The 12,401-nt window shown below is 49.4% G+C and overlaps 3 protein-coding genes across 4 annotated transcripts; 2 read left to right on the forward strand and 1 right to left on the reverse strand.

Annotated features, from left to right (window-relative positions):
* Positions 1-2,891: 2,891 nt before the first annotated feature.
* Positions 2,892-5,106, forward strand: LOC120650190. Its single transcript, XM_039927216.1, has 3 exons — positions 2,892-3,350; positions 4,569-4,647; positions 4,880-5,106. Exons 1-2 carry the CDS (start codon positions 2,969-2,971, stop codon positions 4,613-4,615), a joined length of 429 nt encoding a protein of 142 aa, XP_039783150.1. The 5' UTR covers positions 2,892-2,968; the 3' UTR covers positions 4,616-4,647; positions 4,880-5,106.
* Positions 5,107-5,108: 2 nt separating this feature from the next.
* On the reverse strand, positions 5,109-5,865 carry LOC120650189 (ferredoxin C 1, chloroplastic-like). Its single transcript, XM_039927215.1, has one exon. It carries the CDS (start codon positions 5,757-5,759, stop codon positions 5,319-5,321), a length of 441 nt encoding a protein of 146 aa, XP_039783149.1. The 5' UTR covers positions 5,760-5,865; the 3' UTR covers positions 5,109-5,318.
* A 1,516-nt stretch (positions 5,866-7,381) lies between these two features.
* On the forward strand, positions 7,382-11,359 carry LOC120650191 (cytochrome P450 87A3-like). 2 transcript variants are annotated; one of them, XM_039927218.1, is made up of 9 exons: positions 7,382-7,806; positions 8,965-9,289; positions 9,421-9,570; positions 9,876-10,127; positions 10,250-10,339; positions 10,467-10,545; positions 10,690-10,796; positions 10,910-11,040; positions 11,129-11,359. In XM_039927218.1, the coding sequence occupies exons 1-9, from the start codon at positions 7,586-7,588 to the stop codon at positions 11,217-11,219; spliced, it is 1,446 nt and encodes a 481-aa protein (XP_039783152.1). In that variant the 5' UTR covers positions 7,382-7,585; the 3' UTR covers positions 11,220-11,359. The 2 variants fall into 2 exon arrangements, with proteins under 2 accessions (XP_039783152.1, XP_039783153.1); XM_039927219.1 differs by lacking the exons at positions 10,910-11,040; positions 11,129-11,359 and having other exon boundaries at positions 10,250-10,405; positions 10,441-10,545; positions 10,690-10,790.
* The last annotated feature ends 1,042 nt before the right edge of the window (positions 11,360-12,401 follow it).

Genomic DNA, 12,401 nt, shown 5'->3' on the forward strand with positions numbered 1-12,401 from the left:
TGGCATGTCTTTGAAGAACCAGTAAACTGGTTCTTTATCTTTTCAAGGTACTCTGCAGCTGAATCACACTCTCCAATTGAACCCAGAATGTTAGGATCAATTGTGTTCTTTATCACTGCCACACATTTCTTGTTGGCATTATTCCACTTTATCTTTTGGAGATCATAAGCCATCATTAAAGGAGCATAGTCCCTTTGCTTTTCCTGCCACTCAGCATCAGTATCAGATTCCCCTCTCACTGGAGCCGGTGGCTCAATGGGCTTTGGAGTGGTGATCATCTCATCCACCTCTCCACAGACAAAAGCAAGATCAACCTTCTTGATCCATTCGCCATAGTTGTCTCCTTTTAGAGTTGGGATGTGATTGATGAATCCCATCAAGTTCATCCCCGCTGAAAATTTCAAAAAATAGTGAGAACGTAATAACAACAATTGCATGTAATAATTTCAACATTGGTCAAAAATAAAACATACAACTGTTTATGCAATTAAATCTATATCACCGTTGGGCAGAAATAGAAATAAATGCACAAGAACTATGAAATTACAATATTGTAATTAACAACGTTGGTCAGAAAAATAACAATATCATAATCCTCAAAAATGACATTTTAACCATGCTCTTAAACTTTAATTGTCTCGTTGGTTTGAATTAAAGTATAAAAGCAACTATATAAACTTAGCAGCGGAAACATGTAGGAATTTCTATTTTCAGAAGCAAAACTATAAACTTTTACCTCTAAACAATAAACATGTTGGTGCAAAATTGAATTGAGATTAAACTATAAACAAAACCATTCAAAAAACTATTGAAAATGCTTCTGGAAAAAGAAAAAACAACAAAAAACAGTCACTGTTAATGCGGCCCAGGCACAAAACCGGCCCAGCCCGCTTGGCGTGCGCAGCGCTCAGGCCTTCGGCCCGACAGCCGACGGCCGGGCCGCCAAATCAGCCCGGCGTGGCGCCCCTCCCTTTCCCCCTTGGGCCGAATTCGGCCCGACCGGCGCCGCGGAGCTCTCTCGGCCGTCGGATCAGAAACCGGGGGGCCGGCGGAAACCCTAACCCTAACGCCATTTCTTCCCTCCCCCTTTCTCTCTCACACGCGAGCGGCGGTGGCTCTCTGGGCGGAGGAGGGAAACGCGTGATCGGCGCCGCCATCGGCCCCCTCGCCGGCGCGCGCGCTCCGCCCGTGCGAGAGCACGCCACCGTCGAGCGGCCTGGCGATGGTGCCCTGAGCCATCGCGCGCGCTCGTGCTCCCGGCGTCCCGAACGGCGAGCGGCTGGTTGCTGTGGTGCGCCCCACCGGTGAGGGGCGGCGCTCGTCCGTCCCGCACAAGTGCGGCCATGGGTGACGCATAGACCAAGTATGTCCGGCGTCCCCTTTCCTCTAGGGTTAGGGTTTGAAACTTTTCTGTCCGATCCGAGATCGAGTTGCTTTTCTTTGACTTTTGTTTCGATTCGCACTCGAAACTTTCTTTCCTGACCTCGATCTACACGTGTGTAGGCGACTGATACCATTGATATACTTCTAGGATCACACAGTGCACGAATCGAGTAGGATTTCTCTCTCTTTCTTGATCTGAGTACAACAAAATCTAGATCTACAACGATGTCACAGAGAAAAGAGAGAGAGGAGCGAGATAGAGGACCTTTAATGCCTGCAGAAGAGCTTGGTCCGGCCATCACGGGTTCGTTGATGGAGATCCGCTCAAAGGTGGCGACGATTGGTGCAGTGAAGTCGATCCCGGAGCGATGGCGTCGTGGTCGATGGCGGCGGCGACGGGACAGAGCTGGGGGCGGTGAAGACGATGAAGGTGTGGCTTCCCGCTGCTCCAGCGCTCCCTCTAGATCGGCTAGGGTTTAGGGATATGGGTGAGGGTGCTGGCGGCGCGGCGAACCTCGTGCTGTGTGCCCGGCCCCTCACCCTCTTTTAATCTAGCGCTGTACAGCGGGGGCCCACCAACCATTAAGGGTTGGACGCCCCCGATCAGGGCGCGGATCAACGGCCTAAAAGGCCGTTGGGCTTATTTAGTAGGAGATCAACCTAACAGGATCCAGACCGGCGCGCCACCGCCGCCGTGCGCCGCGCTCCCCTTCCTCCATCAAGCCGTGCTCCCCTTCCCTCCTTGAGCCGGCTCCTTCCCCTCCCTGAAGCCGCCACGCCTCCCCCGCCGCCGCCGGACCGCCGCGGGCTCTCCCGCCGCCGCGCGCGCGGATCCGCGTCCCTGGGCCGCCGCGCGCCGCCTCCCCTTCCTCCCTCAAGCCGCGCCCCCTTTCCCTCCTTGAGCCGGCTCCTTCCCCTCCCTGAAGCCGCCACGTCTCCCCCGCCGCCGTCGGATCGCCGCAGGCTCTCCCGCCGCCGCGCGCCACGGATCCGCCTCCCTGGGCCGCCGCACGCTCCCCCGCCGGCGTCCCAGCGAGATCTGCCTCGCTGGGCCGCCGCTGCCCGGATCCGCCTTCCTGGGTTGTGCGGCGGGGATGCGCGGTGCGGCGGGCCACCGATGGGGAGGTGGTGCCGCGGGCCGGCGGTGTCAGCGGGGAGATATGTTTTTTTTCTTTTTTTTGATATATCAATTTTTTTACCGACCAATATTTTTACCCAAAACTTTTTTCTTTGATTTTGATGCAATTTTTTTATTCTAACCTTTTTTTGTTTTCGGATGCAAAATTTTTTTACTAAATTTTTCTGTTCTGGATGCAAAAATTTTCTTTTCAAAATTTCTCAACTTTTGTCTCTCAATTTTTTTTTAAATTTTTTCTCGTCAAAAAATTTTCTGTCTCCAAATTTTCTCTTAGAAAAAATTTCTAAAATCGGGAAACGACAAAAAAAAAAAGTTTCGGTCGGGAGATCGACCTAGGGCGGTCAACCGTAAATTAGGAAGACCCCTACCGGTGCCAGACGCCTGCTCGCCGCCCGCGCCGCTCCCAAGTCCCAACCCCGCACACGCTTCTCTTCTCCCTCTCCTCCGATGGCGACGCTGCAGCTCAACCACATCGCGCGGGAGACCTCCGACGTGGCCCGCCTCGCGGCCTTCTACGAGGCCGTGCTGGGGTTCGAGCGCGTGCCGTCCCCGGCCTACTCGGGCTTCCAGGTCGCCTGGCTCCGCCTCCCGGGCTCCCCCGACGCCGCGCTCCACCTCATCGAGCGGGACCCGACCGCGGCCCCCGTCGCGGTGGGGCCCGGCGCCGAGGGCGCGCCGCCGTCGCAGCTGCCCCGGCGCCACCACCTCGCCTTCTCCGTCGCCGACTACGACGGGTTCGTGACCGGGCTCAAGGCGCGCGGGACCGAGCTGTTCGAGAAGACGCAGCCCGACGGCCGCACGCGCCAGGTCTTCTTCTTCGACCCCGACGGTGAGAGATGCCCTGCTCCTCGTGTCTCGATTTCTACTCGTTTTGCGGTGATCGAGAGAGGTTACGGAGGCCGCGCTTCTGTCTGTGTTGCTTGCTTTCCTCATCGTCGAATCGATGAAAAATTGGGTTCGTGCTTGTTGCGATTGGCTGGACAAGTATAGCTCTTCAATAGTCCACAACCTCGAAAGTTCTGAATTGGCTAGAGAACAGAATACAGAGCAGTAAACCACTGTAATTCAATACTGTTCCATTGAGTTTCGACTTTCGACACAGACCAATTCTACAAAAACAGAACATATATGAACTTGTTGCATCTCAGAGGGGGTGTTTTGAACTTTGGATCAGGGACTGCAGTACATATAACATTGGAGCATAGTTCAGTGCAGTCCCTGTTTCCTAAGCTTGCTTGGATCTCATTCCATGAGTTGCGCTATTTGTACAACCTGTGTATTATGACGTTATTCTGAGAATTGCAGAATTGTTGGGATTGTGCTTGTTGTGTGGCCTACTGGTGCTAACTCGGCTTTTAAGTTACAGCGCTAGTTCATGTTCCTGGGATTTTCGCTAGAGATATACATTTCATTGCAATTTATGCATAGTAATAGGGTCACTTTGCTGTTGAAACCAGAGAATATCCGGAACTAAGCTATCCAGTGCCTACCTGATTACGATCAAATACATTAAGGTGTAGAAATGTATAAGGATGAAACACTTCACTTGTTTAGAAGAATACTGCCTTTTTTCCCTGCGGAAATGGTGTTAAAAGGGTGAAACTTGACTTGGTTCAGAGATGCCTAAAACCATACCTTGAAGAGCTTGGCAAACATTTCTTTTTAGGAGAAGACAGATGCTTTTTTTTTCTTTTTATTGTCCACTTCTATGGATAGAAGTTCCTCCAAGAGGGTTTAGTCCGTTGCTTTGCATATTAGTCAATTCTTCAAAGATTTTGTGTCAATTGTAACTCGGTACTGGTCTGTGCAGCACTGTCATATTCTATAATGTTACTAGTCTTGCAGTCAGAAGTTTATTGATCGCCAATCAGTACTCAGTCACTTGACTAACTTTGACTTGTAAGCGATCTCAAAAAAAAAAACTTTGACTTGTAAGCTTTGGGATAAACCGATAATTAATTAATTATGCTTTCGTTTACCTACCTTTCTCGGTTATCTTTTCCTGTTAAGCATAAACACAAAACTCCCTGCTTTGGTTCTGTTGCAGGCAATGGCCTAGAAGTTACTAGCTCAGCTGCAGGCAGTGATAAGTAAGCATGATGTGCTAGCTACTTCTGCTTTAGCCTGTAAGTACGCCCTTTTTTTTTGGCATATTTGTGTCTGATGTTCTTTGGTTTAGTGCCGGCACGCTCTCAGTTCCCAGCAGTAGTCAGTAATCTGCTGCTGTTGTTGGAAACTGAGAAGGCAGCTGCGCAAAAACCATAATGGAACTGAAAGTAGAGGGAAATGTGGCACCCAGCTGCATATGAGCACTACATTGATGATCTGATGCATCCCATTTCTGTGAATCGGTTGCAGGCAATGTAAATCGAAGATGTTACCAGACCAAGCTTCGTTGCGATAAATAAACCCAAAGCTTATAAAGCAATGTACATTTGCTTTCCTATGTTGTAACACGACTCTGTTCGCGACTGGACTCTACTGTATGACAAATGAAGTTTGAATGCTAGCTTCTTGTCAGTTTCGGATCCATGGTTGTAATTCCAGAAAAAACTAATAAATGGCTAATTCTGTGTTTCACCAAATGTTAGGGAAATGGTCGATTTTCCTACTTGCATCAAAATTCTTCTCACACAGAACTGACAAGAAATTTGGCAAAGAGGCATACCACAATAGCCATTCTCAGAAAAAGTTTTGTGTCTCTAGAGCTAATCGACAGAGGTGTACAAGTCTCGGATCATCATTATTACACAGCCGGAGGTGAGGTTGTTGCCCGGTCGCCGGCGGCGGGGCGTCATCAGTCGTCGGCGGTGGCGAGCTGCACCCGGAGCAGCTCGTCCTCGGGGATGACGCGGATGGTGCAGTCGGAGCGCGGGTACGCGGCGCAGAGCAGCGCGTAGCCCTGCGCGACGACGTCGTCGCTGAGCATGCCGTCGCTCTGGTCCACCTCCCCGGCGACCAGCCGCGCCGGGCACGTCATGCACACGCCGAGCTTGCAGTCGTGCGGCACGTCGAGGCCCTCGTCCAGCGCGCGGGACAGGATGGTCTCGTCCGCCTCCACCTCCACCACGCGGGACTCGCCGCCGTGCTCGATCGTCACCTTGTACGCCCGCGGCGGCGCCAGGCCCAGGCGCGCGCCCCGCGGCCGGGCGGCGGCGGGGCGGCGAGGGAGGCCGGGGCGCGGGGAGCGGATCGGGGTGGCGAGGCGGAGCAGCGAAGCTGAAGCCGCCGCGGCCATGGTACGGTGTGCGCCGGGCGCGTGCGCGAGAGGGAGGGTGCGACGGAGAGTGAGGGTGTGTGGCTGTGGATAAGGTCTTCCTGTTTTTCATTCCTTCTTTTTTGCTTTTCTTTTTCCGTGTATAATTTGAGTGTATGGGGAAGTTAAGGAGGAGAAAATGTGGTCCATCTTTTACAAGTCTGGATCACCAGCACCCTTCTCCTGAACTGTGCATGTCTGCTTCAATTGTTTGCCGCCGGCGTGATATTGACCGTAGATTAATAAGCCGGCGGCGGCCAGGGAAAAGAATAGATAATCCCTGCACATTGTCTATCTAGAAGAAAAAAAGAAACAATATTGCATGAAAGATTATGCGACATACCGGTCCTATCTATAGCAGAGGACTTGTTCAGTTGATTCCCTCCATAAGGGGATTGACGAAGATTTTCACTTGTTGGAATTCAATCCCTTCCAACCTCATCCAATCCTCCTCAATCCCCTCCAAACGCGACAAGCTCTGATTATTTCCATCTTGCTGTGACGGCATGATGCGCTCCCCCATCCTTCCTCCCTGGCCGCTACACTAGACATTTTTTTTTACCCTTTTCTCGACACCACTCACTAATTGTTGCACCCGTAAATGGCAGATCTCCACCTTCTTAGGTCCTTTGTTTAAGCTTCTAGGCAGCTTTTCAACATAAACCGATAGAAACTCAAATAAACAACGAACTTCTCGCGCAGTTTTTAAAAAGCTAATAGTTCAAAAAAGCTAAATTTCTATATAAAATTGAAAAGTTTCTGAGTTTTTTTATAGCTTTTTAGTCCAAAAAGGTAAAGGCATCATCTAAAGGCTATTATTAGTTTTTCAAAAGCAAAACACAAAAGCTCAAAAAACTACAGCTCGAACAAATAGACCGTACAATAGTCCATCATCTCTGTTATACCTCACCTCCCAACAGTTCACTTCTATGCATTACAAAAACATCCAAACTACGATTCTCCTCCCCAAGTCCGAAGAAACTCTCACCATGACGTTCAAGTACGCTTTGTTGTCTAAAACTTTCCTCGATTTTAAACACTTGTACTTAGAGCAAGACTAGTAACCCAGCCGACCGGTGGCATACACGGGCATGCGCCCGCTAGTGCGCCTGCTGCGGACTGTGAGTGGGCGGCAAGGTATATGCAGGTCCACCAGCAGAGAGGTATGTGCCCGCGTGAGCTGGCGGTTAGGGAAACATCCACTTTCCTCTCTCTCTCCTCTCTTCTCTCTCCACGTAGAATTTAGACAGCTTCTAGCCTGCCATAATACTTGCTCTTATTAAGAAGATACGAGTAGTTAAAGTTTGAACATTCACACTTACAAAGTGAGCCAAACACACGCCTAAAAAGCTGTGAACGTTTAAGTTGCGGTGTAAGCAAAGTTTGACTGCTATCCAGACAGGCCTCACCAACCGGACCGGCCGGCGTTGCTACTTGAGAGGGCTGAATTTAAGTCCCATATGCTAGAGACAAATTCGACGCTGGACATGCATGGCCTGCAAAGATGACCGGTGCGCTGCTCTTCATTGAAGCCCATCATCCGGCTGTAGGAGCTTGTTGCCGAAAATTCTTCATTTCCTTTCATTCCAGATATTCCACACCGCGACCATCAAGATAGCCGCCACCGAGCGATCTTCTTCGAAGGTACAGAAGCCTCCGTTTTATTTATAATTTTTGCCTTCTTCGTTCATTCGACCAAGACTCAGCTTAAATAGAGCTGCCACTGTACGTTCGTGTGACAGCAAAGTAGCAGGGCGTGCGCACGAAGGACGAAAGAGAACCAGGTACATGCCACAGGTCAGCTAGAAATGGCCATGGCCATGGATCACCTCGCTGCTGTGCTTGTGGCTTTAGCGCTAGCAACCTTGCTGCTCCGCTTGGTCTTGGGATGGAGGAGGGGCGGCGGGGCGTGCGAGCCAAGGCTGCCGCCGGGATCGAGGGGCCTGCCGCTCGTCGGGGAGACGCTCGAGTTCTTCACGGCGTCCCCGACCCTGGAGCTGCTGCCCTTCTTCAAGCGACGGTTGGAGAGGTAACGCAGCTCACTGTCCATGAGTCCTAGCTTATTGTTCCTTTTCATAATACAACGGCGCGCTGTTTAGGGATTATCCGGACTTTAGCTATAGTCGAGAGTATTAGTTCAGATTTTGGACCCGGCTATAGGGAGAGAGCTCTAAAGATAATGATCGGTGGAGAGCTTCTAGCCCCACCAGCCACCATCCTACATGTTCATGTGAGCTATGATGAGTATATGCATATCAAGCTCAATTTTTAAAAAATTAATAATTCTTCACCCACACAGCCAGATCAAAATTCGATTATAGTACTATGTTCGTATTAATACGAGCTTCAAAACAAGATCCCACTTGAGTATGTTTTGCTTAAAGTGGTGAGGTTACTTTTTCAAAAACAAACCTTACTTCCTCTACCGTATAAATTAGTCACAAGTTACTTAACATCATGTACACTATTGACAAGTTACTTCATGTCACAGACCAAAAAAATACTTTTTCTAAAATAGACATGCTACAATATTACTTTTCTTAACTTTCATGAAGTATAAAAGTTTCTTCCTCCGTCCTAAAATGTATGTCATTCTAGAGTTTTTATGACAGATTATGGTTCTATAGAAAAGACTCTCCTACTCCTAATTATTAAGCATTGGAAATTTGCTAATTAAACTAGCATGCATTTTCTCATGCACCTCCCCCACATGTACCTCCCCTTACATGGTTGCATGCACATCTTTCTATTAGAAAAGATCCGAAATCGTTGCACAATTAAGATGGTTGGATTCACTCTCAATCTAGAATGCACAATTAAGTACGGATCAGAAAAGTTACTCTCTTTCTAACATTATTAATGTACTATGAAGTTACATCTACAGAATTTTCACGGAGTACAAAGTTTTTTTCTTTAACACCGGAGTCCTCAAATTATCTTTAAATTAAATATGAATTTCCTTTTTTTGGAATCTGATGTGATTGTGCTTCCCATTTTAAGAAAGTTTAAGGGCTCTCCTTTCAAGACTAAATGGAGAGACCTTGCTATTTAAAATTTTACCTTAAGATTATTTTTTTAAAAAGGTTTTCCGATAGATTTTATTTCATGGCATCATCTTTAATAAATCGTGATAACAACCGCCCGGGCCGGGGCCAACGATCTCTCGTGCATGGCGCATCCTCTGCAGGTACGGGCCCATCTTCCGGACGAGCCTCGTCGGCGACGACCTGGTCGTGTCCCTGGACCCGGAGTTCAGCGCGCGCGTGCTGCAGCAGGAGGAGCGCGCCTTCCAGATCTGGTACCCGTCCTCCTTCATGCGCGTCTTCGGCGCCGACAACGTCATCACCGCGCTGGGCCCGCTCCACCGCCACATCCGGGCCCTCATGCTCCGCCTCTTCGGCCCCGAGAGCCTCCGCCTGGCCCTGCTCCGCGACGTGCAGCGGCGCGCGCGCGCCGAGCTGCGCTCCTGGCTCGCCCAGCCGGACGTCGAGGTCAGGACGGCCACCTCCATGGTATGAACTGTGTTCATCTCCGCCGCCTCTCTCACTCGGTCGAGTCGTCGCCGCCGACGCCGGTGGTCTTCGATTACAGTTACAGCCGGGTACTGAGCAGACAGTCTCCATCCATGCTCCCTGTCCTGCAGATGATATTTGGCGTCACGGCGAAGAAGCTGATCAGCCACGACGACGCGGCGTCGCAGGGAAGCCTGTGGAAGTGCTTCGACGCGTGCACCAGGGGCCTCCTGTCCTTCCCGCTCTGCGTTCCCGGCACAGCCTTCTACCAGTGCATGCAGGTGAACCAATTAATTAAGCATGCTGCCATGAGCAGAGAACTCTCTACGAATCTGCCTGCACGGCCTTCTTCAACCAGGGAACTTAATTAATACCCCGTTTAGTTCGCGAAAATGTTTGTGTTTTGACACCGTAGCACTTTTGTTGTTATTTAGTAATTAATGTCCAATTATAGACTAACTAGGCTTAAAAGATTTATCACATGCTAATTAGTTAGACTATGTAATTAGTCATTTTTTCAACTGCATTTAATGCTCCATGCATGTGTCCGAAAATCTTCAAGCTTGCTTCATCTCTCTCTCTTCAGGGACGCAAGAAGGTTATGAAGATGCTGAAGCAGCAGCTCGGTGAGCGCAGGAACGCGGCAGAGCGCGAGGCGGTGGACTTCTTCGACGTTGTGATCGACGAGATGGACAGGCCGGGCTCTGAAATGAGCGAGAGCATCGCGCTGGATCTGCTCTTCTTGATGCTCTTCGCTAGCCACGAGACCACATCGATTGGGCTGACCGCCATCCTCAAGTTTCTCACGGACAACCCCAAAGCCCTGCAGGAACTAGCAGTAAGTGAAGTAATCATCAGTGACCATTTTGCTGTTGCCACATCACAACACTGCTAGTTCCAGAGAACAACAAAATAAACGGCCGCAAGATTTATCTTTGATGTGGCGATCGATGTTTTCAGGAGGAGCACGAAAGCATCCAGAGAAGAAGGGCGGATCCGGATTCTGAAGTCACCTGGGAGGAGTACAAGTCCATGGAATTCACATCTCATGTATTGATGGGCATTTTATTCGTTGGATCACAACACTGTCAAAATACAACTTCCTGTGCATTGATCTGCTTTCTTCTTCTTCTTTTTTGAAAAGATGATTGATCTGCTTTCTGCATCACGTATTCAGGTCATACATGAAGCTCTTAGGCTGGCAAATATCGCTCCGGTAGTGTTCCGAAAAGCAAAACAGGATGTGCAGATAAATGGTATGCATCTTTTCTTTTTCACCATGTTCTTCAGTGAGAAACAGAGAGCTAAATTTTCCACATATCATGTTATCGGTCATTGACTCGATGTCCTAATCTATCCAGGGATATGTGATCTTACTTTGAACTTATATATGCGTGTAGGTTACACTATACCACAAGGATCAAAGATCATGATCTGTCCATCTGCAGCTCACATGAATCCCAAGGTTTACGAGGATCCTTCAGTATTCAATCCGTGGAGATGGAAGGTACGCAAAACTCGAAACTCACATGCCCTGAAAAAAAAAAGAGTTGAATCTCACGTCAACATCAAGAGTTAGAAAGGAGAGTTATATTAGTGTCACTGCATGCATGTGTGTAGGGTACTCCTGAGCCTGTTGGAGGCTCCAAGGATTTCATGGCCTTTGGAGGCTGTGTGCGGCTATGTGTGGGTGCAGACTTTGCCAAGCTGCAAATGTCTATCTTCCTCCACTGCTTACTCACCAAGTACAGGTACTATACTTTTATTTCAAAAAAGAAAAACATTACGGAAGTTTCGAACCATATGGCAAGTTAATGTTGTGCTGACATGCATGAACAGATGGAAAGTCATCAGTGGAGGTACCATGGTGTTCTACCCAGGGCTGCGATTTCCAGACGGCTTTCACATCCATCTTCTTCCAAAAGATTGAAATGTTTTCTTTTTGGAAAAAGAATTATTGTTGGCAGAACTTAAAGCATGATTATGCTTTGCTAGTAGTAGTGCCCGATATATCCTCATCCACAAGTTTTCGCCACACAACTGAACAAAGTTGGCCTTCGTCGCATTTTTCATTGCCTGGAAACAGATTCCTCTGCTCAGCTTGACGAATTCTCTACAATTTCACGTCGCATGCTCAGCCGGGCCCGGGCGGATATCTCGGATCGTGCGAATTCTGAGTTTTTTTTTTTGCAAAAAGGATACTTCCATTTATTGAAAAACAACCTGTTGTTCAGGGAAGCCGTAATTATTTCACAAAAAACCTAGAGCTTCACTTAAGTCAACCTGCAGTCTGAGGGCCCTCACAGGGTTTTCTCAAAATCCACCTTAGATTCTACTAAAATTAACCCGCAATCCATCTTTTTGGTTCTTTTGCAAAATAAATCTCGGATTCTCATGAAATGAACCAATGCAAGGATCAACCCATTTCTTCGTCAATTTACAAACTGAACTTTTTTTCCTCACGAAATTAATCCGCAGCCTTATCAACTACAATCCTACAAGTGCCTTCCTAGTAGAAGTTACTATTACTACTACCAAGAAGATGCCGTGCACCTGCCGCTATACACCCCGGGCCATACGGCTGCACAACACATAAACGTGCCGAAACTGAAGCCCGGCGGTGAAATTGCGCCGGTCATCGAAATGGATACCATACGGCTTCGGCTCATGTTGGCAACACTGAGGAACGAGAATACTCTATTCTGCTTGTGATGAATGAATTGTCAACCGTGCGGTGTGATCGTGCGCTTGGTCTTTGGATTGCAGGTACACGAGCGTCGAGTGTCAACGGGGAGCTGCTGTGGAGGTGCTGTGGCCGATGGACCGTGCGATGGAAGGCGGTGAAGGGCAGCCGGGACCGGAGCTCGGACCGGGCGGCAGCTATGACGTCCACTCCTAGATCGAGGGCGCAAGCGGCGACGGAAGGCGGGTTTCTTGGTTTGCGCCACAAAACCAAGGAGGCGGACGGCGGTTGAAGACGCCAAGCCGTGGAGGTGACGGGCGTCAGTCTCGGGACTGACGGAGGCGACGGGCGTCGACGGCGTCTAGGGCCTCGCTGCGGGCGAGGAGGTGACGGGCGTCGGGCGGCGTCTAGGGCCGTCAGAAGGCCGAG

Source organism: Panicum virgatum, chromosome 9K, assembly GCF_016808335.1.
Source record: "Panicum virgatum strain AP13 chromosome 9K, P.virgatum_v5, whole genome shotgun sequence".
Lineage (NCBI taxonomy): Eukaryota > Viridiplantae > Streptophyta > Magnoliopsida > Poales > Poaceae > Panicum > Panicum virgatum.

Excerpts from the sequence above, each read along its gene's own strand:
- LOC120650191 (XM_039927218.1), top strand. The coding sequence starts at position 7,586 with ATGGCCATGGCCATGGATCACCTCGCTGCTGTGCTTGTGGCTTTAGCG. Across the intron at positions 7,807-8,964 it reads TTCAAGCGACGGTTGGAGAG|GTACGGGCCCATCTTCCGGA; the intron begins GTAACGCAGCTC and ends CATCCTCTGCAG. Across the intron at positions 9,571-9,875 it reads CCTTCTACCAGTGCATGCAG|GGACGCAAGAAGGTTATGAA; the intron begins GTGAACCAATTA and ends CTCTCTCTTCAG.
- LOC120650189 (XM_039927215.1), bottom strand. The coding sequence starts at position 5,759 with ATGGCCGCGGCGGCTTCAGCTTCGCTGCTCCGCCTCGCCACCCCGATC.
- LOC120650190 (XM_039927216.1), top strand. The coding sequence starts at position 2,969 with ATGGCGACGCTGCAGCTCAACCACATCGCGCGGGAGACCTCCGACGTG. Across the intron at positions 3,351-4,568 it reads CTTCTTCTTCGACCCCGACG|GCAATGGCCTAGAAGTTACT; the intron begins GTGAGAGATGCC and ends GTTCTGTTGCAG.